We start from the raw sequence: 26,576 nt of genomic DNA, 5'->3' as shown, positions 1-26,576 counted from the left end.
GTGGTAGCGCAATCACCTTTGCATGAATGAGGGCCTAGATTTCATCCCAAGCACCACACATAGAAAAAAACAAGGATCTGAATGGCTTGGGAAATCCCCACATACTGGAAATTAAACAAAACCATACTAGGTAATCTGTGAGGCAAAGAGAAGGTCTTGAGAGAAATCACGATACAGTTATTTTAACCTGATAGAGAGAGAACCACACTTCCAGACCCATGGGCTACAGCTAAAGCTACTCAAGGAGACCGTTTATAATATCCATATTTAGATCAGGGACCCGGGTAGCCCTGCCATGGCTACATGGTCTCCGAAAGCATTTCTCCAGAGTTGTGTAACACTAGCCTAGGAAACTGAATCCAAGATCCATTTCTCTTCTCTTTTAGCTCAGACTACCACTAAATATATACCACGGACTGAGTACAGTGACTCATGGCTATAATCTCTGCTGTTTGACAAGTGGAGATTGGGAGGCTCAGTTCAGGTCAACTTCAGGCAAAAGTCAGCATGATCTTACTTCTGAAACAATCCAAGCATGGTGACCCACTCCTGTAACTATGAAGGAAGCAGAAGTAGGAAGCTCTCAGCCCAAGGCCTGCTCAGGACAAAAAGCAGAAGACCCTACCTGAAAAGTAAAGAAAAAAGGCTGGAAGCATATGGCTTCAGTAGTATGGTGATTGCCTAGCCAGCACAATGCCCTCATTTTAAACCCAGTACCTGAGTTCAGACTTCAATAATACAAAAAAAAAAGTGTGTGTGTGTGTGTGTGTGTGTGTGTGTGTGTGTGTGTGTGTGTGTGTGTGTTCCATCATAGACTGCCAGCTTATAAAACAAGTATTTTCTTTCAGTCCAAAGTGAAGATTCCAGCCAAGTCAGTCTCTGATGCGGGTCCCTGCTGGACTTGTAGCCGGCCATCTTGCCACTGCGTGCTCATAAGGGGTGAAGAGGGGAGAGGCGTGTTCTGGTGTCTCCTCTTCTTAAATTTTTTAAACTTTTTATCGTGATTATAATGGTGATTGTACAGAGGGGCTACAGCTATATGTCATGTAAAGAATATGTTTCCTTTTGGACAATGTCACTCCCCCCTTCCCTTCCTCTCTCCCAGTTTTTCCCTCCCATCCCCACCCACACGTTGTATAGTTCATTTTCAACATAGTGTCTAGTGAGTACCACTGCTGCATTATATATGCCCTTTGTCCCTCCATTTCTGCGCTTCCCCTTAACCCTCCCAAACACAGAGAAACAAACAAACGAGACAAAAAAGAAGAGAAAACAAAAACAGCAACAAAGAAAAGATCTCTTGTTTCCATTTCCTGGAGCTCATTTTGATTGGTGTCTCCTCTTAAGGGCTCAAATCTACTAAGATCAGGGGCTCAGCTTGATGACTTCATTAATACTGCCACGCTGGGGGTTAGGTCTGCCACAGGAACTTAGTGGAGGAACTCAGGTCAGCCAATAGCACTTTGTTTTGTTTCTTAATTTACTGGTGATTCCCCAAGCTGGCTACTACAGTAGGTGATGTCCTTGCAGGCCCCTGGCATTAGTCCTGAGGGACTGCTCACCCAGTGCCTTCAGCTTGTTTTCCTTCCACCACTGGAGCTCCCATCCCATTCCCCCTCATGCCTCATTATCCCATGGAATTCTTTAATTTCCCACAGCCTTGACTCCAGGCACTTCTCACAACCGTGGTGATGTCAGTGTCTGACCTTTTGGCTACTAGTGCAGGTCCATCCTCTACCCCTAACCCCACACACAGTGCCAGCCTCTAGCTCAACCCCTCAGGACTATGGAGTGGTCTTTTCTATTGTTAACCTTATTGGCGCTGTCCCTGAAGTGGTTTTTTTCTTTCCTTTTCTTTTACCTCGAGGCTAGCACTATACCACTTGAGCCACATTTTCAGCTTTTTGGTGTTTCATTGGAAATAAGTTTCATGGACTTTCCTTCCCGGGCTGGTTTTGAACCACGATCAGATCTCAGCCTCTGAGTAGCTAGGATTACAGGTTTGAGCACTGGTGTCCAGCTTTTTTAATGACCTTTTTTAATTACAAAAATAAGATGTGTTTGGGTGGGAGAAAAAAAATTTCCATGAGAAAAAAAACTCCTAAGTCTGCTCTTGGCTATGTCGACAGGTTCCTGCTCAGACATCCAAGATCAGAGAATCCATATTCTTTCACACGATGACGTGGAAAAAAGCCAGGCCTTCTCTTCACTCTTACCTGGCTTTTTCTTCTCCTGCCCTTCCCAGCTGTCACCCTCCTTGTCACTCTCCTCCCTGTCAGCCATTGATCCCAGATCTTTTTCTAGACCTTTATCCTCCACAATTCTCCCAGGGAATCACATACTCACACTTGCCTTTCTCAGTTAATAGTGAAAGACAGCATGCGTGGAATCTGGTCAGCTAGGAAAAACACAGTCTGTGGTGCCTAGAGTTTTTCATTGTCTGGCACATTGCCACGCATTGCCCAGATGGCTGGCCTCATTCTCCAATCCCTTTGTGACCCAAGATCCCCAATATAAATCATGATATTTGCATAGACTAGCAGGTGGTCCAAGGCTGGGAATGAACCACACGCCTCTCAAGCAGGAGGTTTGGTGCATTCCAGGGTCTGGGAAGGTGGCTTAGTGGTACAGTGCTTGCCTAGCATGCATGAAGCCCTGAGTTCAATTCCTCAGTACCACATACACAGAAAAAGCTGGAAGTGGCACTGTAGCTCAAATGGTAGAGTGCTAGCCTTGAGCCAAAGCAGCTCAGGGACAGTGCCCAGGCCCAGAATTCAAGCCCCAGAAATGGCCCAAAAAACAAAAGCAAAAAACAAAAAAAGATCCATTCCAGGAGTTGGGCAGGGGCCCGACCTGACTTTACTGCATAGTGCTCAATGGTGGACATCCGAGCTGTTTTCCCAGCCCTCTAGGTGGAGGAGATTCACTGGGGGAGGAGGAATCTGCTGCGGGAAGAAGCCAGTTTAGGAAACCATAGTCTTCCAGGCCCAAGGAAATGCCAGGCCCCAGCGTGTGCGGGCAAGAGGTGTGGCCTCTGCTCTCTTCCTTCCTCCCACAAAGCTTGTTCTTATGCCACCTGTTTGCTGTCACTGCACTGCCACTCCCCCAGGTCATCGCCACCATCCCCACCAGCCAGCTGAAGTGCCTGAAGGAAGCAGGGCACGGGCCTGGGAAAGATGAGATGACGGATGAGGAGCTGGCCGAGGGGGAAGAGGAGATTGACCACGCTGAGCGGGAGCTCCGCAGGGGCCAGATCCTCTGGTTCCGAGGCCTCAATCGGATTCAGACACAGGTAAGACACTGTTTCTCTTGGCTCTCCTGGTGCTTCCGCCCGGAGAGGGTAGGAAACAGGCAAGAAGCAGGGACTGGGCAAGTAGAACCTGAGGGAAGCCCGTAGGTCCTGCTGCCAAGCACACGCAGTTTCTAGCATCCCATCTGCCATCTTGGTGTACTCACTGCTCCCTGGGGGCAGAGATGGCCTCTGCCTGACACAGCCTTCAGGGCCCAGGAAACTAAAGGTATATGCCAATGACCAACGGCCAGCTCTCAGGGGCTCAAACCAGCACAGCCCCCTTTACTTGGTGTGGACTGCCACCAGGCCATGGGCAAGTTATGTTCTTGGAAAGAGATGCCCACTTCAGAGAGCAAGCACCGCATACACTGGCACATACTGTAATGACTGCTCAGAGGATTCCTTTAAGGAATCAACTGCCACCAAATTGGTCCTTTCTCTTGATCCAAAGGCAATAAAGTCAGATGGTCACTGTACCACCCAGTGGTAGGCATTTTTGAAGACTTCACAAGAGCTGGTGTGCTACAGCTACCCTTATGTCTGCCTCTAGCTCTTCCCTGGCCAACTTCCCTGCCAGAAGGTTCCAGATCCTTCCCTGGTACCCTGTCATGATTGTACTACCCACAAACAGCTCTCACCATGGCTTACATCATTCCTCCTTACCAGTCACTCTGGCAGCTTGCTGTCCCTTCTGAGTCTCTCTGCTCCTGCTAAGCCCATCTGTCACTCAGCCCATGCTTTGCCATGCTGTAAACCCCTCTGGCCTAGTAGAGAGGGAAGAGATCCATTGGGGGCTCTGTCTACCTTTGTCCTCTAGCACACCAGGCCCCCTGGCCTGGACCAGCTACCCTTCCCTAACATCCTCTGGACAGCCTCGGCCCTCTCAAGTTACCACCTTCCCAAGGGCCTAGTCACCTTCTCTTAGGTGACAGTCCCTAAGTCCGGACCTATTGCGAATCACTTCTCCCTGGGGACTTACCAGTGCAGGCACGGCCACCTGGCTGGATCTCCCTTGGAACAACTTCCTGGGGCAAGACCTGAGAATCTTCTGGTTCTACCTTTATCCTGCCTACCATACATAGTGACAGTTTGTCCCTAAGATGTCCTTAGTGCCCCATTCCTTCCTAATCTACACAGCTTCTCCCCTACCACCCCATGGATCTGATAGGTTCCCTCCTGGGGCGTCCCTCCTCCCGTGTCTGGGTCCCAGTCTCAAACGAAACCCTGAGCTCGCCATCTCCCACTACTCCACTCATCTTGCTTAGCTCAGCCCCTCTGGTGCCACCTCCATGCTGGGGCCTACAAAGCCTCTCTCCAACGCCCTGAGGATGAGGTCCAGGCACTTGATTGTGGTCCTTGAAGTTCCATCCTGCTGGTATCACCCCATTCCTCTCCACACTCTGTGACCCTGACTGCCTTTCCAGATGTTTACGATGCTCATCCATATCTCCGTGCCTCCCTCCTTGCTGCTGCATGCTGCTCCCAGTGCCCTCTCTTCACCATACAAAAGCCCGCTCAACAGCCACCAAGCCTTGTGAAGCCTTCTCACTCTACTCCTTCCTGCTACCATGGGCCAGTTCCGCACCCAGCTTAGAGCACTGAGTCCAAGCCTATCACTATGATCTGGGGAACTTTCTAGAACTGCAGTCTTCAAGCCTACCTCTGGAGAGTGGGATCCTGAAAGGCTGAGTAAGGCAGCATCAAAGAAGCCAATGCTAAATGTCTCTGGGCCTAGAGAGAACTGTCTAGCTGAGAATCAGGGGGCTGGGCAGGGAAGGATCTCCTAGGTGCACATCTTAGCTCTGACTTGTCCAGGACACAGAGGCCCAGGAGAAAAAGAGGGCAGCTGTGGGAGCCATGGCCAGAGTCTCCTCTCCCAAGTTCGAGTGCTAACTGCTCACGCCATGCCCAGGCCAGGTCAGGAGTACAGCCTATATAGTGTTTTCTTGTTGCCCGCAATAAATATTTCTGTGCTAAATTGAAAGCATAGCAAATGTTTAAAAAAAAAATACAGCCCTCCCATATTCCCCAGTACTCCATCTAGGAGACTGCAGAGCCTGGGGTGGGGGTGGGTACAGACAGAAGCTCTGCCCTGCCTCTGAAGTGTCAGCAATAGCTTGGCCATCTATGTCTGTCATATCTTTATATGTCTGTGGACTGCTTGGCCTGTTACCACTGCCTGACTAACAGAAGTGAGTCCCATCAGTTGGAGTTGTGATTTTCCATGCCATTCTGATGGTTGGCACCCTTGGAGATGCTTTACAAGCAAGGGAATGGTGGGAAGGAGCTGGCCCAAAGTCACCCAGTGAGAGTCAGGACTGGCCAGGGCTGGCTAGGGCCCAAGGCTCTCGCGATAGTTCCCCCCAGCACCTTCCTTTTCCTTCTATAAAGCTACTCTGATTCTTCCGCAGGATCTCGATGCTGGGGGTTTTTCAGTTTGACTTTATCATATCAAATTTACCATGTCTTTAAAGAATGCTGAGCCAATCAATTATTTTAGCTCAGGTTTATAGACTTTCTGCTTCTTTGATTCAAAACGCCTGCCTGAAAAGCAAAACTAAAGCCTGCAAGAGGCCCCTCGGGTTCCATACATTTTTCTAGGCAGCTGGCCCCAGATTTCTGGATTTTTGTGAACCACAAAATTGCTCCCCAGATTTCTGAGGCCTGCATATTTTCTGTTGCTAAGTAACCCATTACCCTCTCTCAGCACTGTTCCCTACTGATGTATCAATGCACCAGATGCCAGGGTGTCATTCTAGAATAAAAGAGAGTCCTTCAAACCCAGAACATGTAGCTGTTTGAATGCTCATAATGCGGTCTGTCTTTTGTGCATTCCATTATAAACCAGTAAGAAGCTTCACCAACAAGTGGGCCTTGTTCCTGGCCCAGGGCTTGGGCTCCTGGTGGGAGGGGGTGACAGGGTGGTATGTTCACTGGTCCTGTTGTCCCATGGGAAGGCTGCATGGAACCAGGAGAAGCCAATGCAAATCTGAAGCAGGAAAGGCATGTTTCCCTTTCCTTGTCATCTCCCCCCACCCCCACCAATAACTGTCCTTGCTTGAAAGAGACCTGTCTCTATAGCCCAGACATACTTAAACCTAGAGGAAATCCCCTCAAGAGGCTGTGACACCATCACCTCGCCATCTTCCTTCCATATGCTGACACACGGCCGCCAGCTACCTTACCACGTGCGTCTCTGCTGCAGTCACAAGCAAGGGAGCAAGGGAGTGGGCTGGGCTGGGGGCAAAAGTGGTGCTGAGCAGGTCGAGTAGAAGGATGATGAGTCTTTTCCACAGTGCATCCAAGGTCAAAACGACGTCCATCTGTGTTTTGGTTGGGGGAGAGTGAACAGTCAAGCTGCCTTCTTCAAGAAGCCCCGGGCTCTGTCCACCACACAGCTGAAGCTGGGGCCTACCGTGGAGCCACTGGGGTGGGACAGGTAGTGAGGGTGCTGGAGCTCCAGAGATTCACACTGGCTTTGCTGTTCATGTCATCTGGCGAACTACATGGTGCTTTCTAGAAATCAGCTTCACCCTGTAAGGCCAAAGATTCTTCATACTGAGGTCATTCCCTAAGAGGAGGCTGTGAATGTGCCACACTGCACACTAGCAGAGTCTCGGTATGGCGTCTCGTGATGGGAACAGTGTCACATGTGGTCACTAGACTCCAGTTCCTTGGGATCCCGCTACCTGCGTGTAGCTCACTTAAAAGTGGAGTCAGGAAATCTAAAGTTGGGCGGGGGGGGGGGGTGTTTAGCAGGCTTTATACACAAAGCTCTCCCATGAACCTTGCTGTTCAGAGACCTTCTTCCTTTTCAATTCCAGAGATGTTAGAGTGGAGACGTAAGCTTGGTGCCGGTATCTTCATGCCTGTAATCCTAGCTCCTCAGGAGACTGAGATCTGAGGGTTGCAGCTGAAAGCCAGGCCAGGAAGGAAAGTCCACGAGACTCTTAACTCTAATGAACTACTCCAAAAAAAAAAAAAAAGTCAGAAATGGATATGTTCAAGTGGTAGAGTGCTAGCCTTGAGCCAAAAAAGCTCAGGGGCAGCACTCAGGCCATGAGTTCAAGCCCCAGGACTGGCATCAAAAAAAAAAAAGAGGGACATAGCAGAAACCATCATTGCACCCCAGTCTTCCAAGTCTCCATGCCTGTGGGTCTCTTGTTGAGGGTCCCTATAAGCTGGAGGTCTGCAGAAGCCCCTGCTTAGGGAAAGACAAAAGATGAAAGAAGAAGACTCCCTGACAGAGATGCCCAACCCGTGTGCCCCGGAGGTGCACCGGCGCACCTCTGATCTAACGGGAGAACGGCCTCTTTCTAATGAGAGCGTGTCATATCCCTCAGGTGTGTTGGGGCGGCAAAAAAGGTTGAGAGCTACCGAAGTAGGATAACAAAGTATTGCCAGACACAGGTACTGACTGACTTGTACTGAGTGGCTTGTGATGAGCATATTGTGAATGCCAATGACTACTTCTGAAATGTTTGCGGTGTGCCCTGCCTACCCCCTCACCCCCATCTGTAACCCTTCCCTGGCAATCCCACCAGCACTAATCATTTGCCAGCAAATCCTCTCTAGGTCACAGCCTGGTCACAAGCAGCGTCAGCTCTCCATGAGCGGGGCTGACCTAGTTGAGGCTTTGCTGTCACTCTGTCCCCCCAGTGTGGTCCCCAGCCTCGCCCTGCCCTCCCCCCTGCAGTGGCATGGACCGTAGTGCAAGCCAACCTTTATCTCGTTTTCTCTCCCACAGATGGAGGTAGTGAGTACCTTCAAGAGAAGCGGGTCATTTCAGGGTGCTGTGCGCCGGCGGTCTTCGGTCCTCAGCCAGCTCCATGACGTAACCAATCTTTCTACCCCTACTCACGTAACTCTCTCTGCCGCCAAGCCCACCAGCGCTGCTGGCAGTGAGTCTTGACTTCCCTTTTCTCTCATAAATGGCATCTCAGGGGAAGATAAAGCCTCCCCAACTCTGCCTTCTCTTTTTTCCAGTCTTGCATTTCTGCTCACCGTGGCTTTTCCCGTTCCTTCTTTACCGCCCTGTCCAGTCCTTCCCGCCAGACGATGTGTCTCTCCAAAGCCATATTCTCTTATGAACTGTACCAAACCCATGGCACTGCCGGGCCTTCTGTCCTCTGCTTCCTTTGATTGTTTTTTCCCCCCTTTCCTTTTCTTTTCTTTTTTTCTTTTTATTCTTTTTGTTTTCCTTTTGTTTGCATTTAGTGCTCTTGCTGCCATTGGTTTTCTTTTCTTGAGCTTGTCCCCATGTGCCGATGGTTCTTCATGAACTTGGGGCTCTTCTGGTGCTGTCTGGTGTGAGGCTCGGTCTTCCGTGGTGAGGTGAGGGAAGTGCGTGGCTTGGGCTGCCCTCCTCCCGGGGGACGGGCCCGGGAGGCACTGCCCGCTGTGCAGCAGCCTTAGCTGCCCCAGCCCATCTGGGGGGGGGGGGACCCAAATGGCAGCTTGCAGCATTCTCCTTGAGGTGGCTTGCAGAGAATGCCATTGGCTACTTGTCCCCAAGTAGGCTCGGTGGTGCCAAAGCCTTCCTGCTCACTTGGTGCCAGTCCTGGAGGCCCTGCCCTGACCCAGGAGCTGTCAGACACGACCCAAGAACTGGCTCTGGTAGGCAGCCAGCTAGCAGGGCTTGCAGCTGCCTCCTGGCTGCTCGGAGGGCCAAGCTTCCGGCTCCCATCTTGTCTTTCAGTGATAAAGCTGGGAGAGCCTGGCGTCTTGTGTCCTGCCCCTGAGAAGCTGGGAGAGCCCGATCCTCTTCAGCACCTGTCAGAGAAAAGTCCCCACGGGCTTGATCACATTTGAGGCAACCCAGGGTAGAAACGTCTATCATGACTCCCAGCTCTTTTGCAAAGACCAAGGAAGGGCCACTACATTGCTGAACCCAACACCGTCCAGTTTCCCCCAACTGCACAGAAGCATGCGGGTTTCCCTCTCCCCTCCCCGCCCCCAATGCAGGCAGCTTGCTTTTTGTAACAAACTCAGGAGATTGCACAAACTAAACAGTAAACCTTCGAGTATGAGCCCAGAACCCCTGTCGGGCCGGTTCAATGCTACCTCTTTCCTTTCCTTCCAGCGACACGCCATTCCCACGCAGACGCCAGTCTTTAACGACGCCTTTTTCCATCACAGACTCTTCGGGTTTCTTTTTGCTTGATTTCTTTCTGTTCTGCTCCTTTTTTTTTTTTTAGGAACTGATGAGGGGTCCCCGGTGGGGGGGCCCTCCCTCCTCTTGTTTAGGCTGTCCTTTGGGGCTACTGTGCTCTTTAAGGAAAGGACGAGGGCCACCCCCCAGGAACAGCATACCCCTTCTCCAAACCACAGGGGTGCACACACCTGGACCACACATACTGGCCAATACCCATCACCAGGGGTGTGGCCACAGATCCTGAGGTCCAGGGGGCCTCTCGGCCACTCTACCCAGAGAGGCCAGGGGCTTATGGACACAAATGGGCCTCCCAATACATTGGCCAAGGCCCACATGGGCAGCAGCACCTTTCTTCCTCAGAATTGAGGGGGGAGAGAAGGTATGAGTGTCCCTAAGGGATACACATAGATCTGCCCAGCCCCTTCCTCCTCACTGACTTCCTCCATATTTTCCTTTTGTCATCTCTCTTTGCCTCCTGTGTGTCTGTCTGTCCATCCTCCCACCTGTTGACTTGGGGTGGGGGGGTCAAGGCCCCTCAAGTCTTCTCCACAGCTGCTGCCCCCCTCACCCGCTTCCACACACTGGGGAGGGGCTTGCTCTTCTCACTCCTTCTGGATGCCTCCCACTTCCTCCTTGGGGGCCACCTCTCTATCTTTTCTTTCTTGGCTCCTAGCACCTGCTTCCTCCTTCCTTCCCTCCTTTCCCTCCCCTTTTCTCCTCATCTCTTCTCCCCTTCTTCACCTCTGTCCTCCTTCCCACCTTTCCTTCCCACCTTTCCTTCCCACCTTTCCTTCCTTCCTTCCTTCCTTCTTTCCTTCCTTCTTTCCTTCCTTTCTTCCTTCCTTCTTCCTTCCTTCCTTCCTGCCTGCCTGCCTGCCTGCCTTCCATCTTTCCATCTTTCCTTCCTTCCTTCCTTCCTTCCTTCCTTCCTTCCTTCCTTCCTTCCTTCCTTCCTTCCTTCCTTCTTCCCTCCCTCCCTCCCTCCCTTCTCTTCTCCCACCCTCCTTCCTTCCTACCATTCCCTCTTCCTTCCTCCCTCCCTTCCATGCTATCTGTTTTCTTTCCCATTATCTCCGGAGCCCAGCAGCCTGGTAAGTAGAGTGTGAGGGCTGCTACCCTCCTGCTGTTCACAGCTAGTCCAGGGGACTCTAAGCAGCAGAAGTGAGGGCTGGGAGCAGTGCCTTCTGAGGAGGGCACTGGTATAAAGGTGCAGGGTGCTGATGTCCCAGCCTACAAATGTGAGCCTAAAAAGGCTCATCCCCATTGAGCAGACATACCTCAGAAAGGACTCACTGTGGAGGAAGCTGCTGCTTGGGGCACCTAGCAACTCCCAGGGGGATGTGCTTTGTGCCTGGAAGCTGTTCGCCATCACATGCCACAGACAGGTTTTGAATTTAGCACCTCAGGCTCACTCTGAGATGAAAAACAATAAGAAATCAGAACCCAGCACACTCCTAGGCCAAGACCTGCCCAGGGCCCCATAGGCAGCCAGGCCTCTCAGAATGGGCACTAATCCCAGCCTCCTCATGTGCTTGGAACTTTCAGGGGAAGTAGAATATCTGGGGAGGAAGGCAGGCCGGATGAAAGCCAGAATGGAGCTCCCCTGAACAAGAAGTAGGACGTGCCAGCTGTGATGGCCCAGGCTGCCTCTACTATCTCCAAAGGTTTCATAGATCACAGGGGTCCTAAGTAAAGTCACAGTGCCTTACATGACAAACTTGCTATCCTCTGAGGGCCTGTACTCTAGGCCAGTCTTCCCTTCAGCTCCCCAAGAATCAGAGGACTCTGCCTGCAGCTCTCAGGGCAGGGAGGGCTCTTCCTGTTCCAAGTCATTCCCAGAAAGGGCCTGCTGGTCTCCGGGAGAAGGGACATTCATTGGCCTCAAGGCCAATGCTAGGAGCGGCTAGAGGACATCCTCTAAGCCAGAGGGAGGGATGGCTAAGAATTCTTGGGGCCCAGTGTGCCCTCCCTAGCCTTTCTAGCCTCCAACACACACACACACACACACACACACACACACACACACACACACACACACACACATTTCTGCTGCGTCTGGACTCAAGCCCCATCCCAATACATCCTACTCCCTCATTTGTGCTCATATAGCCCTGCCAGACCATGCTAACCATGACCCACCAACTCCTAGCTCCAAGACAAATCTCTAAGCCTCCTCCTTGCTCAGAGCCATCTCTCCCCTCCTGCCCAGCCCCATGGCTACCTCCATCATAGGCATTTCCTTCCCATTCTCCCAAACCAGCACAGTGTCTTTCCTTTCTCTGCTGCCATCTCATTTCATATGAAGCCAGGCCATCTGGGTAGATCTGGAAACAAGGACAGTGTGAAATCCTAGTCCTGTCTGGGTTATTAGTCACCACCCCCCACCGCCATCCCTGCACACCACAACTGCAGTTGGTGTCAGTATCCCCAAACTGTGGTCACTCAGGTTTGCTAACAAGCACCCTGCCTCCCCGTGGAAACCAAACCCAGATCCTGTCACCATCAAAGCCTCTTTGTAGTCTCCAGTGGCCAAGAATCTTTTCATGTCTGTTTTCCATGAGGACACAGGCAGGCCCCAGTCCTTCCCCAGTTATACCCTGGAAGTTTCTTTCCCAGTAGTTCATTGTCATGGCCCTCGCACTCCAACTGACAGACCAGCCTGTCCTTCCTGCAGCCACATTGGGCCTCAATACTCGAATGTTTACTGTTGTAGTAGTTCATAGACAGGCCTGATCCAGCCCAGAAAAGGGAGGGGTGGGGAGGGCGGTTTGGTTTCATCCCATGCAGACAAAGGGGCTCCTTCCAGATGTTTAGTTCTATACTAATCATAGGGAGATGGATCACAGCAGTTGATTTTCATTGTCTTTTGTAACGTGAACATTTTTCATCCAAGGGGGTCAAAGCTGGCCAGGTGAGCCACCAGAGCTTTGCTTGTTCTTTACACACTTCCAGGTGGAAGGATCTGGCAAAGTGAAAAGAGTCCTGTCATAGGAATTTTGTTCTATTGTCCAGAAGTTATTTGATGTTGAGCTAAATCTCTTCCCTTGCATTTAGGAGACTCGTGAATGTATTGGCATTTTTCCTAGATATTTGTATGCACATGCGCCTCTATGTGGAAAAGTATCAGGTCCCTCCTGTAGACCATGCCCTGGCCCAAGCCTTCCCGGAACCACAGGCTACAGTGCTGAGGGAATAACCTTCCAGGGAATTCCCAAAGCTCATAATAAAACGTAGCCTAGGAAAGACCCCGGGACCCTGTCCTGTAGGCACTGTGAATGTTGACTTGCAGGCCAGCAGCCAGGAGCTGAGATCTCGTGAGATTTGAGACTGTACAGTGGGTCTCGGCTAGTGTGAGAAGCAAGGGCTCAGAAGGGGCTTCTCCAGCATCCTGTGTCATCTTCCAGCCTGGGCTCAGCTGTTGGTGTGAGGAGCACAAGTGTGGCCTTTCTTGGTCCTGGGCACAGTGTGTGTGAGTGTGTAAGAAGGGAAGCAGTTTTCCATAGCTTGCCACATGCCCAAAACTGCACCTTTCATTTCTGCTATGACCCTTTGATGGCAGAGCTGAAGCACTTGACATCTCCATGGGGAAGGAAAGAGGCTGGATCTTTCCCCAACACAGAGATGTAAGGCCAAAGGTAGCTTCTCCTCAGTTTCCAGCATTTCTGCACTGGGCTTCTCCTTGCCCTCCTTTACACAGCAGCTGATGATAGGCAAGGTTCTGGACTAGTGCTTGCTACAGAGCAGTAGAAAGGCAAGGGAGGAATCAGGCAAAAAAAATAGTCTGAGCTGCATGCATGTTAGGGGCTGATACTAAGCCGATCATATGGAGAAGCCTTCCTGGAACGTATGGGTCCAAGAACCCCAGAAGCAGCGGGTAGATGCAATTATTTCTGCCTGAGCAATCAGCAGGAAGCAATAAGAAGGTATTAGGCAATGTCTTGCAGCTCAGGAGATTTTGCTTTTGTTTTTCTTTCCTTTTGTTTCCTTTTTCCATTCTTTATTGGAATAAGCCTTCCTTCAGTCCCTTGCTTGTTTCCCAGCTTCTGCACTCCTGTCCCAGCCTCCATCCTTTTTGTGCATTGGAGGCCTAAGCAGCTCCTCAACAGGGCTCAGAGCTCCCGTCAGTGGCGCAGCATGCTTGCCTTCTGCTGCGGTTCGAGGGTGGGAGTGGCCCTCGATCTGTGGTGTCACTGTATGGGTAAGGCTCCCAGTGTTCATGTACCAGGTGAGCAGCACAGCACCCTGAGTGCTCAGCTGTTTGAAGCATACAAAAGCACTGGGAGGTTGGGCGCTGGTGGCTCACGCCTGTCATCCTAGCTACTCAGGAGGCTGAGATCTGAGGATCACAGTTCAAAGTCAGCCAAAGCAGGAAAGTCCCTGAGATGCTTATCTCCAATGAACCACTAGAAAACCAGAAGTGGTGCTATGGCTCAAGTGGTAGAGCGCTCACCTTGAGCAAAAGGGAGCTCAGGGGCAGTGCCCAGGCCCTGAGTTCAAGCCCCCAAGACCAACAATGGAAAACAAAATAAAAAAGCACTGGGAGTCTCTTCCGGGCAGCATATGACAAAGAAGGGAACTAAGTGCAGGTGGTTGCAAGTCTCAGACAGAGAAAGAGCAGATGAGTAGGAATGTTCGGGGGTGCTATGCTATGTGCATGGATGTCCAGGCCAGCCTCCATGAGAATGAATATTTAAGCTGAGATCTGTGTGTAAAGGAAGGGCAGCATGACTTCCTTATAGGGATGAAGATTCCAGGCAGGGGGTTGGCCCAGCAGAGTGTGGGAAGGCTCCTGCCTAGTGTGTTCTGGAATAGCTGCAGCTAGTTGGTTAAAGCTAACTGGGTGGAAAGCCTGGAAGAAGGGTGAAGCTATCGTGAGAGACAGGGGTCAGGCCAGTAGCAGACATTTTGCAACCTACTCACTGAGTCCCTGTTGGATGTGGACAGTCTTGTTGGATGCTGGGGCCATTAGGGAACTCTATAGGCAAACACTTTCCACCAGGGGGTTTGTTCCATTGAAGGAGAATCAAGAAAGAGAGAATACTTGAGGTGGGAGGTACCTTTGAAAGGGTGTACCGGAAATCAAAGCGGGGGAAATCAAAGCAGGGGCAGGAGTGCGGGTGGGACAGGAAATGGCTCACTGAGGAAGGTGGGGGTGGAGAGCTTTGAGACTCAATGAAGGAAAGCCCTTCTGGTAGAAGGATGAATCCAGTGCCTAGGTGCTGAGGTGGGAATGTGCCAGAAGCTGGAAGTAAAGGGAGATAAAGTGAGAGGCTGCAGGACTTCCAGTCTTGCTCTAGGAAAGACAACTATTGGACAAAATTTTGCATTGGTGGAGGCTATGAAAGGTTCTGGCTTTTACCAGAAAAGATTGCTTGGGCTGCAATGTTGGTTGGGGGGGGGGGCAAGGCAAGGAAAACAGCAGGAGGCCCCGCAGCAGCCAGCCTGGGCCAGTACCGTGGGTGGGGGAGTAGTAGTGTGGTGGCAGGGTGGGAAGTGGCTGAGTGTGATGTCATTAAGGATTGAAGCTGGAGATTTGAGGCCAGTTGAGACATGACTTAGACGTCCCAGGCTTCAGTTAGAGATGGAGAACCATTGAAAGACCAATGAAATGGAAGGCTCCAGGCAGAAAAGAGCACCTAGGCCGAGGGGAGGGGCCCTGGGATGTTATGGTGGAAGTCAGCTGAAAGGAAGAGGACTACAACATGACTGGGAAGGTGCCAGGAGAGATATGGAGACCGTATCCTTCAGTTTGGGGGAGGAAATAAAGTATCAACAAGCCTGTCAGGGTCACTAACCGTGACAGAACACAGAAACATGGGGCAGCAACTGGAAGGAATTGCTGGACCAAACAAGTGAATGACCCAGGCAAGGGGGAAGAAGATGGCAGCAGCAACACCCTTGACTGCCTGCAGGGGGCAGTAAGCCACACCACCTCACACAGGTGATGAGAAGCTACTGGAGATTCTCATCTCCATCTTTGCAGCACAGCCTGACCCCGTTGGTCCTCTCAGAAGCCTCAGACATAACCCTAGGACTTGCGTTTCTTTTCTTTCAAAAGTATTCTACTGAGCCAGGCATAATGGCACCAGGCATGCAATCCCAGCACTCAGGAAGCTATAACAGGATTGTAAATTTCAGGTCAGCCTGGGCTGCTTAGCAAGACTGTCTCAAGGGAAAAAAAAAAAAATTCTATAGGCAAATGGGCTGTAGACAAAGGAGTTTAATCAATTTCCACCACAGTTAGGACCCAGACCAGTTTCAAACTGCTAGAATGTTGAGACTCAAATAAGGGAATGGCAGGATCTGATTTAGCCAGAGAGAGCTTAGAAATGCCATCTGGAGTCAGGTACCCGTGGCTCACTCCTGTAATCCTAGCTACTCAGGAGGCTGAGATCTGAGGATTGTGGTTGGAAGCCAGTGTGCACAGGAAAGTCTGTGAAAGTCTTATCTCCAATTAACCAGCAGAAAGCCAGAAGTGCAGCTGTCGTTCAAATGGTAGACTGTCAGCCAAAAAAAAAAAAAAAGCCAAACAAGAACACCAAGTTCTGAGTTTTAAGCCCCAGCACTGGCCCAAAAATCAATGCCATCTGGAGAAGGGACAGTGCAGGCAACACTACAGGAATGAGAGTCTTGGTCAAAAGCTGTGTGCCTGTAACACTGGGATGGGAAGAGGGCAAGGCGCATTCTGGAACAAGAGTGCGAAGGGTCCCGGAGACCCTGAAAAAGGACCCGGCCAAAGCAGAAGTTTGGCATTCTGGAAAAGGGTTCTGACTGTAGATAAGAAGCTAGATGGGTTGCAGAGGTGGTGAAATCCCTTGGGAAGAAGGGGACAGTGGGAAGCCAGCGAGGAGTCTAGGGAGAGGCAGATGCAAGTTGCGGTATTGGGACAGGGCATGGGTTTCACTCAGCTTGGGTTGTGACTTTGCTGGGAACACTAAACTCTGGGCCTGGCAGAAGGAAGGGGCCATGAAGGTGTCCACCAACAGTTGGCTACAAGCCCAGTCCTCCACGATGGGCCTTTCTTACCATTTGCTGGTTTTCACTGAACCAATTTCCCAGGAATTGCCTGTGCCCTTCAGTTTTAGGGTGAGCTAAAAACTCTCCAGCCTAAGACGTTGTCCAGCCATTGTAATAGCATCAGTCCTGAATGCAGAGAAGAAAGGCTGGTAAGAAATCTGACTCCCTGCCAGGTGTCAGGGTTCAACCTCAGAACAGCAGAATGTGGGAGTAGTCTGGCCCACTCAGGTGTGGGTTGCTCATTTGTGTGCGTGTTCCCCAAGTGCTGGCCAAGCCATTGCATTGTGCCTGACTCTAACAGTGGGCATTAAACAAGGCAAATTACATCTAGAAGGAGTGCCAGGGACAAGCCAGTGGGGCAGTGGTAGCCAAAGAAGCAGGCTGCCCCATGGCCTTTGTAGGAAAGGACTTTGAAGTTCAGCCAGGTACAGTAAGACCTGTAAGATAAATAAATTTGAGCCAGCTGGGGTGGTCTGGCTTTGTCTGGCTTGATCACATGACCCAGGTCCAAATGTGGCCAGCAACTCAGCAATGAGAAGGTTGTGGCCAAGGTCAGGGATGCATTACTGGTAAATTTACTGACCCTAGAGTTCTGGAGGGCTGTGTGCAGCCTTGTCTCTTTAGAAGAGGTGATGTCCAACCCTGACATAAATGCTTCACTTCTGCACCAGAAAACCTAACTAATATGGCAACATGGGAGTTAGCTACAAAAATGTGAATTCTGTTGTTTTCATTTAAAATACGCAATTAGGCTGGGTGCTAGTGGTTCATGCCTGTAATCCTAGCTACTCTGGAGGCTGAGATCTGAACATCGTGGTTCACAAAGTCCACGAGACTCTTATCTGCAATAGAAATTAAAATGTTGGAAGTGAAGCTATGGCTCAAGTGGTAGAGCGCTAGACTTGAACAAAACAAAGCTCAGGGACAGCACCCAGGCCCTGAGTTCAAAGCCTCAGGACGGGCACCAAAAAATGTGAAATGATTCTGTTTCTGTAGTAATTCTATTTAAGAAAGCAGTCTGAGATGAAGGACTCAGGGAGAACAGCTGGCCATCTGTAAGCGGGCAGATGTGGCTTCACCCAGTCCAGAGAAAATTCTAACTGCATGTCGCACACAGGCCTAGAATATTCCACCTTTTTGGAGCTTGTGGGCTGTCTCTCTCTCTCTCTCTCTCTCTCTCTCTCTCTCTCTCTCTCTCTCTCTCTCTCTCTCTCTCTCTCTCTCTCTCTCTCTCTCTCTCTCTCTCTCTCCCTCTCTCTCTCTCTCTCTCTCTCTCTCTCTCTCTCTCTCTCTCTCTCTCTGCATTCCAAAGACTATGTGGTTTGCCTCATTTACAGTGATTTAGGAACATTGTGCTTGCCCTGGCTGAATTGTCAGCTCCAAGGTCCAGACTCTAGGAGCTGAAAGGAACTCTTTGTAGTCAAGGTGATTCATTGTCTAAACTGGGGACTAACCAACTGTTCCCATAAAGGGCCAGTGAGTAAACATATTTAGCTTTTGGGGCCAGGTTTCTGTCGCAACTAAACAACCCTGTCCTTGTAGCTTGAAAGCAGCCATGGATAGTACATAGATGAATGGACATGGCAGTGTGCCAACAAAACTTTATTTACAAGACCAGCAGCGACCAGAGCTAGCTTTTTAGCCATAGACTGCAGAAACTTTATCTAAAAGGAGGAGATGAAATCTTAGCATCTTGGATTTGGAAGTGACATTAGAATTCATAACATGTCCTGCACTTCACAAGGGCAGGGTTAAGTGGAGCCAGGAGCTCCCTCCCTCCTGCTAATGGGCCAGGGAAGGCAGCAGTGCTGCCTTTGCATTTGTAGTAGAGCCAGCTGACATGGGGGCTGGGCTTCTTGTAAGAGGCCTAGGAGATGCATATCTGTTCCTGGCTTCCAGAAGCAGGAGACAGTCCAGGCTAAGAAATCAGGAAGGGAGCGGGGAGATAGCAACTCTGTAGCTTGTCAGCCTTGAGAGTTGTGTTCATGAGCCAATGAAGGTGGAAAAGCGGGGGGGGGGGGGGGTAGGGGGGGCAGTGGAGATTGATTCTCTAGGACCTGCAGAAGGTATAGGTGGTAGTTCAAAGGAGCGCCGCTGGGAGCAGAGAGCCACAGTGGTAGGGGGCATGGGGTTGTCAAGAGTATGATGGGGAAGCTCTTCCTTGCAGGAAGTCAATCTTATCTGAAGACTGGAAGCAAAGTGGGAATGTACAGAGTATGGAAAAGTCCATGGATGTCTGAATACAAGAGTGAGGAGGAGAAACAGAGTACAGACCAAGTCAGAAGCAACTAGCTATGGCATAGGGCTACAGAGAGACCATGAGGACCACCATAGTAGACCAAGGCAGCTAAGTAGGGAAAGTTTGGTGTGCACAATGTGGCCATTTTCAGTTGTTCCCTCCAGGTAGAGATCAGTAAGTAGGCTCTTAGGCCCAGAGCTTGGAGCCAGATGGGTCCCAGGACTGTGGCCAGGAAGGGAAGGTGTAACCAGAGATCTCAGACACCCCCAGGACAAAGGAGAGAGTAATAGAGGAGATGGGGCAGAGCAGCTGGCCAGGCAGGAGCAATATGAAGGATCCTTAAGTTTCCAGACCTGGGAGGTCTTTCCATGTGAGAACCCCTGATGGATGGGTGTTGGGGCTCACATCTGTAATCCTAGATACTCAGGAGGCTAAGATTGAAGGATTCCAGTTTGAAGCCAGCCTAGGCAGGAAAATCAGTAAGACTCTTCAATAAACTACCAAAAAAAAAAAAAAAGCTGGAAGTGGAGGTGTGTCTCAAGTTGTAGAGTACTAGATTTGAGCAAAAAGCTCAGGGACAGCACCCAGACCCTCAGTGCAAGCCCCAGACGGGCAAAAAATGAATAAAGCTGGGCACTGGTAGCTCATACCTGTAAGCCTAGCTACTCAGTAGACTGAGATATGAGGACTGAAGTTCAAAGCCACTCCCTGTGCAAGGAAGTCTATGAGACTTTATCTCCAATGAGCCACCAGAAAACCAGAAGTGGAACTGTGGCTCAGAGTGGTAGAGTACTAGCTTTGAACAAAAGAGCTCAGGGACCGAGCCCAAACCGTGAGTTCAAGCCCCAGAACCAACCTCCCCCCCCCCCAAAAAAAGCCACTGAGTTCAAAGAGGTCTGAGCATGGAAGGTCCTGGTGGCAGCTACGAAGCTGAGGGGATGGAGGTGAGATGCTTAAGGAGGCTCAGCATATTTCTACCACATTGGAATTCCGACTGAGTAGAGATTCCCAGGGCCACCTAAACCAGTCTTCCTCCCAAGTCAAAGAATGGGAAGGCAGCAGACAAATGCCAGGTAATCCAAAACATCTGGCCAGGACAGCCATGTTTCCTGACTGTAGAACAGCTGATGAAAGTAAAGCCCAGACCTGAAAACCTTTACCACAGCCCAGCAGAGCTACCCCATTTTTAAAAATTGTAATATCTCACCCCAAGTGCTATGATGACCCCCCCCCAAGTCATTGATGTGGTCCAAGTCATTGGCACCATCTGGACATTGACTGTCTCCTTTCCTTTCCCTTACCTTTCCTTTCTTTTTTCCTTCTCTTACTTTCTCACCCCTTCCCATTGTTCCTGTTCCACCTTGGCTCCCATCCCTTCACCTTCTGCTCCAGATCCGAGTGGTGAAAGCATTCCGTAGCTCGCTCTATGAAGGTCTGGAAAAACCGGAATCTAAGAGCTCCATCCATAACTTCATGGCAACGCCCGAGTTTCTGATCAATGACTACACCCACAACATCCCGCTCATAGATGACACGGATGTGGATGAGAACGAGGAGCGCCTCCGGGCCCCACCCCCACCATCCCCCAACCAGAACAACAATGCCATAGACAGCGGCATCTACCTGACCACGCATGTCACCAAGTCAGCTACCTCTTCGGCATTCTCTTCCAGACCCGGGAGCCCACTCCACAGCATGGAGACGTCCCTCTAACCAGAACTTCTCTGTACATGCACACATGCACACTTGGACTCACGCGCAATCACACACCCACACGCACGCACACATGCACACGGCACAGAGGGGGACCTGCACACCTGCCAAAGAGGGAAACAACAGAGACAACTGAGGGCTTTTCTTGTGCTGTCTTTGCAGGAAGCCAAATCCATTCGATAAAGGTGCGGCCCTCTGGGCTTCTCATCTAGGACCCAGGAGCAGAAGCAGGGGGAGGAGGAAGAGGAGGAAGAAGAGGATAAGAGGGAGGAGGGGAAGGTAGAAGAGAGGAAGAATGGCACTCCCTACCTTTTTTTCTACTGATGCTTCGTTCTTAACAAATAATTCCACCGTGTGTCCACCATCCAGGCTGTGCATTGGGGTCAGGGCTGGTTAGGGTTTATTGAAAGCTTTGTTGCAACCACTAGAGAGTAATCAGATCAACAAACACATACCAAAAAATGGAACTGCACTGTGGAGCAAGGGAGGATGCCATTGCCCAGACAGCCACCAGAGGGAGCCACTTGCAAATGTAGCTTCAAGCAACTCTCCCTGACCACAGTAGTAGACCCTTCCCTATGCAGTGTGCATGTGTGTGTGGGTCTGTATGGATGTGCATCTGTGTGCACATACATATATGTGACAAGATGCTTATTTAAAGGATAAGGATCTCTTTATTGGCATGATATTTCCATTTTAGACATTCTCATTTTGAATTTCCAGTATTGAATGTAGCAAGGTTTTGGTTTCTTCCGCGCCCCCCCCCCCCACAGGAAATGAGACTGCACTCCTTCTCAGTTGATATCTATTCCTCCCTAAGTCCCTGGCCCAGTGTTCTCCTGTGTGGTCCTACTGAGATTCCAGAGGAGGAGGACTGGGGAGGGATGCTGGAGACATGGAGGCCTTACAATTGGAACACTTGCACTTTGAGATCCCTGCCTTTAGAAGGGGAGGAGAGCCTTTCAATGGAATCTTGTATCACAAAGGAAAATACCAAAGTATTGAGAGAATTGTTCCCTCCAGTCAGTGGCAAGGGAAGTTTGGCGTTTGGCTTCCTTTGTTTCCAATTCCAATTCTAACTTCTTCCTTGTAGCTGGTGGCTTTGTCTGTACCCCAACTTTGAGAGCATGTAGCATGTGTGCAAGGTGTGGGTACTGCTGTAGTCCTTGCCCCATCTGACCCCAGTGGGTTGGACCCACAATCCTGGAAGCAGCCCCAGTAGAACAGAGACAGATGGGCTCCCAAGGCAGGTCTGAGTCCCATAGTGACTAACTGAAGGAGGGGGTGACCAAACCCAAGAAGCTGATGGGAATTGCTGTCTAACCTCCTTGCCCTCAGCACGTCTGGATCCCACTTTGTGTTTTGGAAAATGCCAGAAAGTGCTCGCTGGACCACTTCAGCCATAACATAGGCAGTGCCACCCACCAAAGCATGCTTCCAGCCCCAGGCTTCTGGTCCAGAGGACAGATGTAACCCACAAAGGCCGTGCTGGGGAAGCAGAGCCTCTTGGATTTTACTACCATCCCTGTCCCCATTGCTCTCATCATACTGCTAGCTCTTCTGGTCCTGTTGTGGCTGACAACAGGGCTGGCAGGCCTTGGATCCTCCCAGACATTCAGTGGGTCAAGCCTCAGTTTCCCCTGAATCAGTGATAACCTGAGAGGGGAATGCCAGGGAGAGAGAGGGTCCAAAATTTGGTACCCTGTCAGGAAAGCTCAGACAGATGGGCCTCTTCCCAATGGAAGGTCAACCCTCCTAATTCTCGGCACATGCCCAGATCTTCAGTGTGGATGCCCATCTGGTGACAGCAGCAAAATGGGCAGCACTTTGTCAACGAGGTTCCTTTACCTTCTGAAAACTCTGGGTGTCACTTTAGAGAGGTGACCAGGGCCTCCCTATAGCTCCCATACCCCCTGTTGCTGGGGCCTGGGCTCAGCCACCCGGAGACAGGTGGAGCTGATGGACGTAAGACGAGGATGCAGCAGATGTGGACTGGCACCTTCCAGAGGGTCACCTGCACCATCCCCGTGGAAAGTTTGTCGCACCTGCTGGCACCCACACAAAGCCAAACGGGAACATGCTGTGTTCCCACTGCTAACATCAATGCTATGTCACCCCTAAGAAGGAGTGGTCAAAGCTCGGGCAAAAACATTTCGGTCAGAAGAGAAAACAAAAAAAATCCATTCGAAAATGCCAGCTACAGATAACTTAAAGCCATCCCTTTTTCTAAAGGGCACATTGAGAATGTTACCCATTTGTAAATTGTTCCCTGATGTCCTTGTTTCAACCACAATAACAAAAGGGCAACTCACTATGTTGAGGGTCTTTGTGTTCTTCCACAAGAAGTAAAATTCAAAGTGTTTCAGCTGCGGATGATATGGCTGTGCTAATGGGCTTCTCGTCACCCTGTTGTAGACACATCAATAGAGCCAATGAGCACTAGACATTCAAAAGCAAACCGTCACTGCTGCTGTGTAAACTTGTCTGATGTCCATGTTGAGTGTGTAGTCCGGAGGCTGCCTTTGTGCTGGGCTGTGGGGTTCAGAGTGGGGCACCGTGAACTCGCATCTTCCGCTCCGGTTCTTGTATACTTTTCAGGCCCAGGGAGGCCTGTGTCATTGGGAAGCTGCTCTTTATACAGCATTATATTATACGGAATGGCTTGGTCAACTGTGTTCAGTTCATAAATATGTTTTACATTTTTATCTGCCTGTTATAAAGATGAACAAAAAAATATCTTAATGAGAAAGACTGCAGATGCATAATAAAGTCTATAGTTGAATTTCCTAATTGAAAGAATAGACCAAAACTTCTGTGTATTAAAAAAAATGAAAGGCTCTTACAATCCTGGTCTGGGTAATCTGTGTGATTTATTTAATAAGTTCCCATTTGGAACCAAACACGTGACTTTCTGGTACACGGCCTCTTCCTGAGGGCCGCTGCCCTGCTGGGTTCTTACGCCAATGAGAAGCAGCGGGCCCACCTGTGAGGCGAGGGGTGCATAGCTTCTGGGAGATTCTGACTGGCTTGACCTGAAAGCACCTACAGTGAATGTCTTAGCCCGTATGTATCCTCAGATGGGGGGCAAGTTGTGAACTCAACGTACTTGCAGACTCTCCCTTGTTTTGTATGTGTACTAGAGTTTGAACTAAGGGCCTGGACGCTGTCCCTTAGCTTTTTTGCACAAGGCTGGTTCTCTACCACTTGAGCCACAACTCCACTTCCAGGTTTTTGCTGGTTAACTGGACATGAGTCTCATGGACTTTCCTGCCCCGGCTGGCTTGAAACTGTGATCCTCAGATCTCAACCACCTGAGGTGCTAAGATGATAGCCTCCCTCCCCCCAGCCTCTGGCTGTGTTTAACTTTTTGAGAACCTACTAGATTGCTTTTCCTCAGCAGCTGTACCTTGTGACATGCGTACAAGGTTCTAATCCCACACTTCCTCTTTACCTTCAAGCCACAGGAAGGAAGTCCATTACTTCACTCCCTCATTCACTCCAAGTCTCTTTCTTGTATTCCCAGATAGGTTCAGGTGGCCATCTGTGCTCCACAGCACCCTCTTTAGGCCAGTAAGAGCCAACCAGATAGTTCTATGAGCCAGACTTGTAAATAGAGGCTGAAGAAGCAGCAGCACTAAGACTTCCCTTGCCTCATTTCATGGTATTTCTATTTCTCTGCTCAGTGCATTGTCCTTCTAGACATGCCAGAACCACAGAACACATTTTCCATGGCAGTAACCAAGAATGGAGAAAAATGACTTCAGAGCTCCCTCCAGACACATGTTTATGTTTCTACAACAAGCCAAAAAACACAAAGCAGAGAATCTTGCTTTCTTGTTTTAAGAGTCTATCTTGAACCATAAGGTTAAGTAAGTCTTGACTGGCCAATTTCCATATTAAGACAGCTGGGGTCATGTGGAAAGATGTTATTTTCTCTACAAAACATCATGAATTGTGTCTGTGACTCTTCCCTCCCCCCCCCCAAACTTCTGCTATTGAATACAACAAAGTTCCCATGGGGGAAAGTCTGTGCCTAGCCACATGGCTTGGAGCAAGAAAGTACCACAGCAGTGGAATCCTGGGAATGTGGGGAAGCCTATGTCAGCACCCGAGGACAAGCTGTCACAGACTTGCCCAAACTGGACAGTATAAAATAACAAAAATTGATCCTCTCACAAGATCTGGTAGTCTGGAGTCCAAAACCAAGGCGTTGGCAGACCTAAGCTTCCTCTGAGGAACTTCCAGAAGAATCACTCCCAGACCTTTTCCTTAGCTTCTGCCATTTTGGCTGGCAGATATATCACCCCAACTTCTGCTGCTTCTTTCATGTGGCCTTGTCCTCAACATGTATCTATTTTTGGATTGGGGTGGACCTAATGACCTCTTCATAAGTTGATGACATGTCCAAAGACCCTATTTCCAAATCTGAGATATTTTTAGGTTTGGGGGACAGGACATGGGCAGCTCCAGGGGAGATGACACACAAGTCAATGCATCACAGCCAAAAAGAAAGTTGTTCGAGTTTGTCTCTGAATCTAGTTGCCCTAGAAGCAGAAGACTTAGCCATTTCCCATTTCACAGTAATTAAGATATGTTCTACACTACAAGTTAGAAGCTTCATTCAGGCTCTAGAATATCTTATCTCATGGTCTCTTTGCTGACCTTTTTATGCCTAAATGTTGAACAAAATCTTTCATAAGAAGAAAAGTGAAAACAGGAAAAACCTCATTCTATAACAATGGAACTCCTTACAATTAGACTTGACTTGTATGATGCAAAGCAAGACTTCATCCACACTGTCTCTCTAGCCCTGACACACACATCAAAAAAGGACATACAGTCTGAGGTGACAGGCACAGAGGCCGGCACACAAATAACACTGAACAAAGTTAGCGAGTGTGGCAGGCACATAGCACACGGAATGATTTCAAAGTAGCAACCACAAAGTGGAAACCGCGTCTCATGATAAAAAGAAACTTACCTGCTACTTTTCATCAGGAGAGGAAACAAATGTTGAGTCTTGTAGGATTGGGCACTCCAGGATGGGGGCCACACTCCAACACTCCACTGGGAGAGGTCTGTGACTCTCCTGTGGAGCACCAATTAATGAGCCCCCTTCTTACTGCTATTCCCTGAGAGGCGCAGGTAAGAGTGGGGGCTGGGGGTGGGGTTGCACATGAAACAGAAGTTTCTGGAAAGGAGGGCTATGCTTTCTTAAGAGCTGAGAATATCATTCTTATGGCTCAAACTTTTTTTTTTCTTTTTTTGCTGAAGGCTAGTGTTGTACCACTTGAGCCTCAGCTCCATTTCCAGCTTTTTTGCTGGTTCATTGGTGGTAAACGTTTCACAGACATTCCTGTCTTGTGCTAACTTTGGACTGTGCTCCACAGACCTCAGCTCTTGTGTAGATAGGATTCCAGGCCTGAGCCACCAGCTCCCAGTCCAAATGAACTCTTACTATGTCTATGGACACAGCATTGGGAACACAGGCTATGCATAATCCAGGATCATCTCTTGTCTAAGTCTAAAGAATTAAGGGGAGTAAGCTGTGGCTCAAGTGGTAGAGCACTGGCCTTGAGCACAAAAGCTCAGGGAGAACACATAGGCCCTGAGTTCAAGCCCCATGACTGGCACAAAATATCTAACATATGTATTATAAATATACATATATATACATATATACATATGTATAATTAAGAAGGAAAAGTAAAGTGTGAGCCCTGGAGAGCAGGTGGCAAAGGAAGCAGCATGCAGAACACCATATCCTTGAGCTGACGAGGGGTGGGGTGAGGATTCCACATCACAGGCTGCTATCCATGGCCATAGCAAGGATGCAGGGTGGCAGACAGAGGCAGCTTGGCTCACAGTGTACTCTCCCCTCCCCAGTCCTGGCTCACCGGGAAGAACTGCTTGTGCTCCCCCAGGCTGGCCAGTGCTGCGTCTATGCGTTGGTGGCAGAATGGAGGCACAGAGTCCACAGAGGCCTAATGTGAGGCATCACCCTGAGCACACTCACACAAGTTAGAGGGCTCATCCTTTCAGACATGCCTCTGTGCCTTTCAGCAATAGATATGGTTAAGAAAGGAACTGCCTTTGCATACAGAAGTATCTCTGACCAGCCCATATGGTGAACAACTGCACTGCATCCCAAGCCACTCTGG

At 49.9% G+C, this 26,576-nt stretch overlaps 1 protein-coding gene across 7 annotated transcripts in view; it reads left to right on the top strand.

The window, feature by feature from the left end:
* Positions 1-23,248, top strand: part of Atp2b3 (ATPase plasma membrane Ca2+ transporting 3) — a 77,073-nt gene extending 53,825 nt beyond the window's left edge. For 2 of the 7 annotated variants that reach the window (XM_070039529.1, XM_070039528.1), the window contains 3 exons: positions 3,110-3,292; positions 8,040-8,193; positions 20,095-20,212. In XM_070039529.1, the coding sequence (XP_069895630.1) occupies positions 3,110-3,292; positions 8,040-8,193; positions 20,095-20,120 (363 nt within the window). In that variant the 3' untranslated portion in view covers positions 20,121-20,212. Of the gene's footprint in view, positions 1-3,109; positions 3,293-4,716; positions 5,082-5,107; positions 6,061-8,039; positions 8,194-20,094 lie in introns of those variants that run through there. The other 5 variants (XM_070039525.1, XM_070039526.1, XM_070039532.1 and 2 more) reach the window with 4 other exon arrangements.
* The last annotated feature ends 3,328 nt before the right edge of the window (positions 23,249-26,576 follow it).

This window comes from Dipodomys merriami, unplaced genomic scaffold (assembly GCF_024711535.1).
Source record: "Dipodomys merriami isolate MVZ:Mamm:240054 unplaced genomic scaffold, mDipMer1.0.p SCAF_3, whole genome shotgun sequence".
Taxonomy (NCBI): domain Eukaryota; kingdom Metazoa; phylum Chordata; class Mammalia; order Rodentia; family Heteromyidae; genus Dipodomys; species Dipodomys merriami.
The sequence above is the reverse complement of the archived record's forward strand: the minus strand, read 5'-3'. Positions and strand labels throughout refer to the sequence as shown.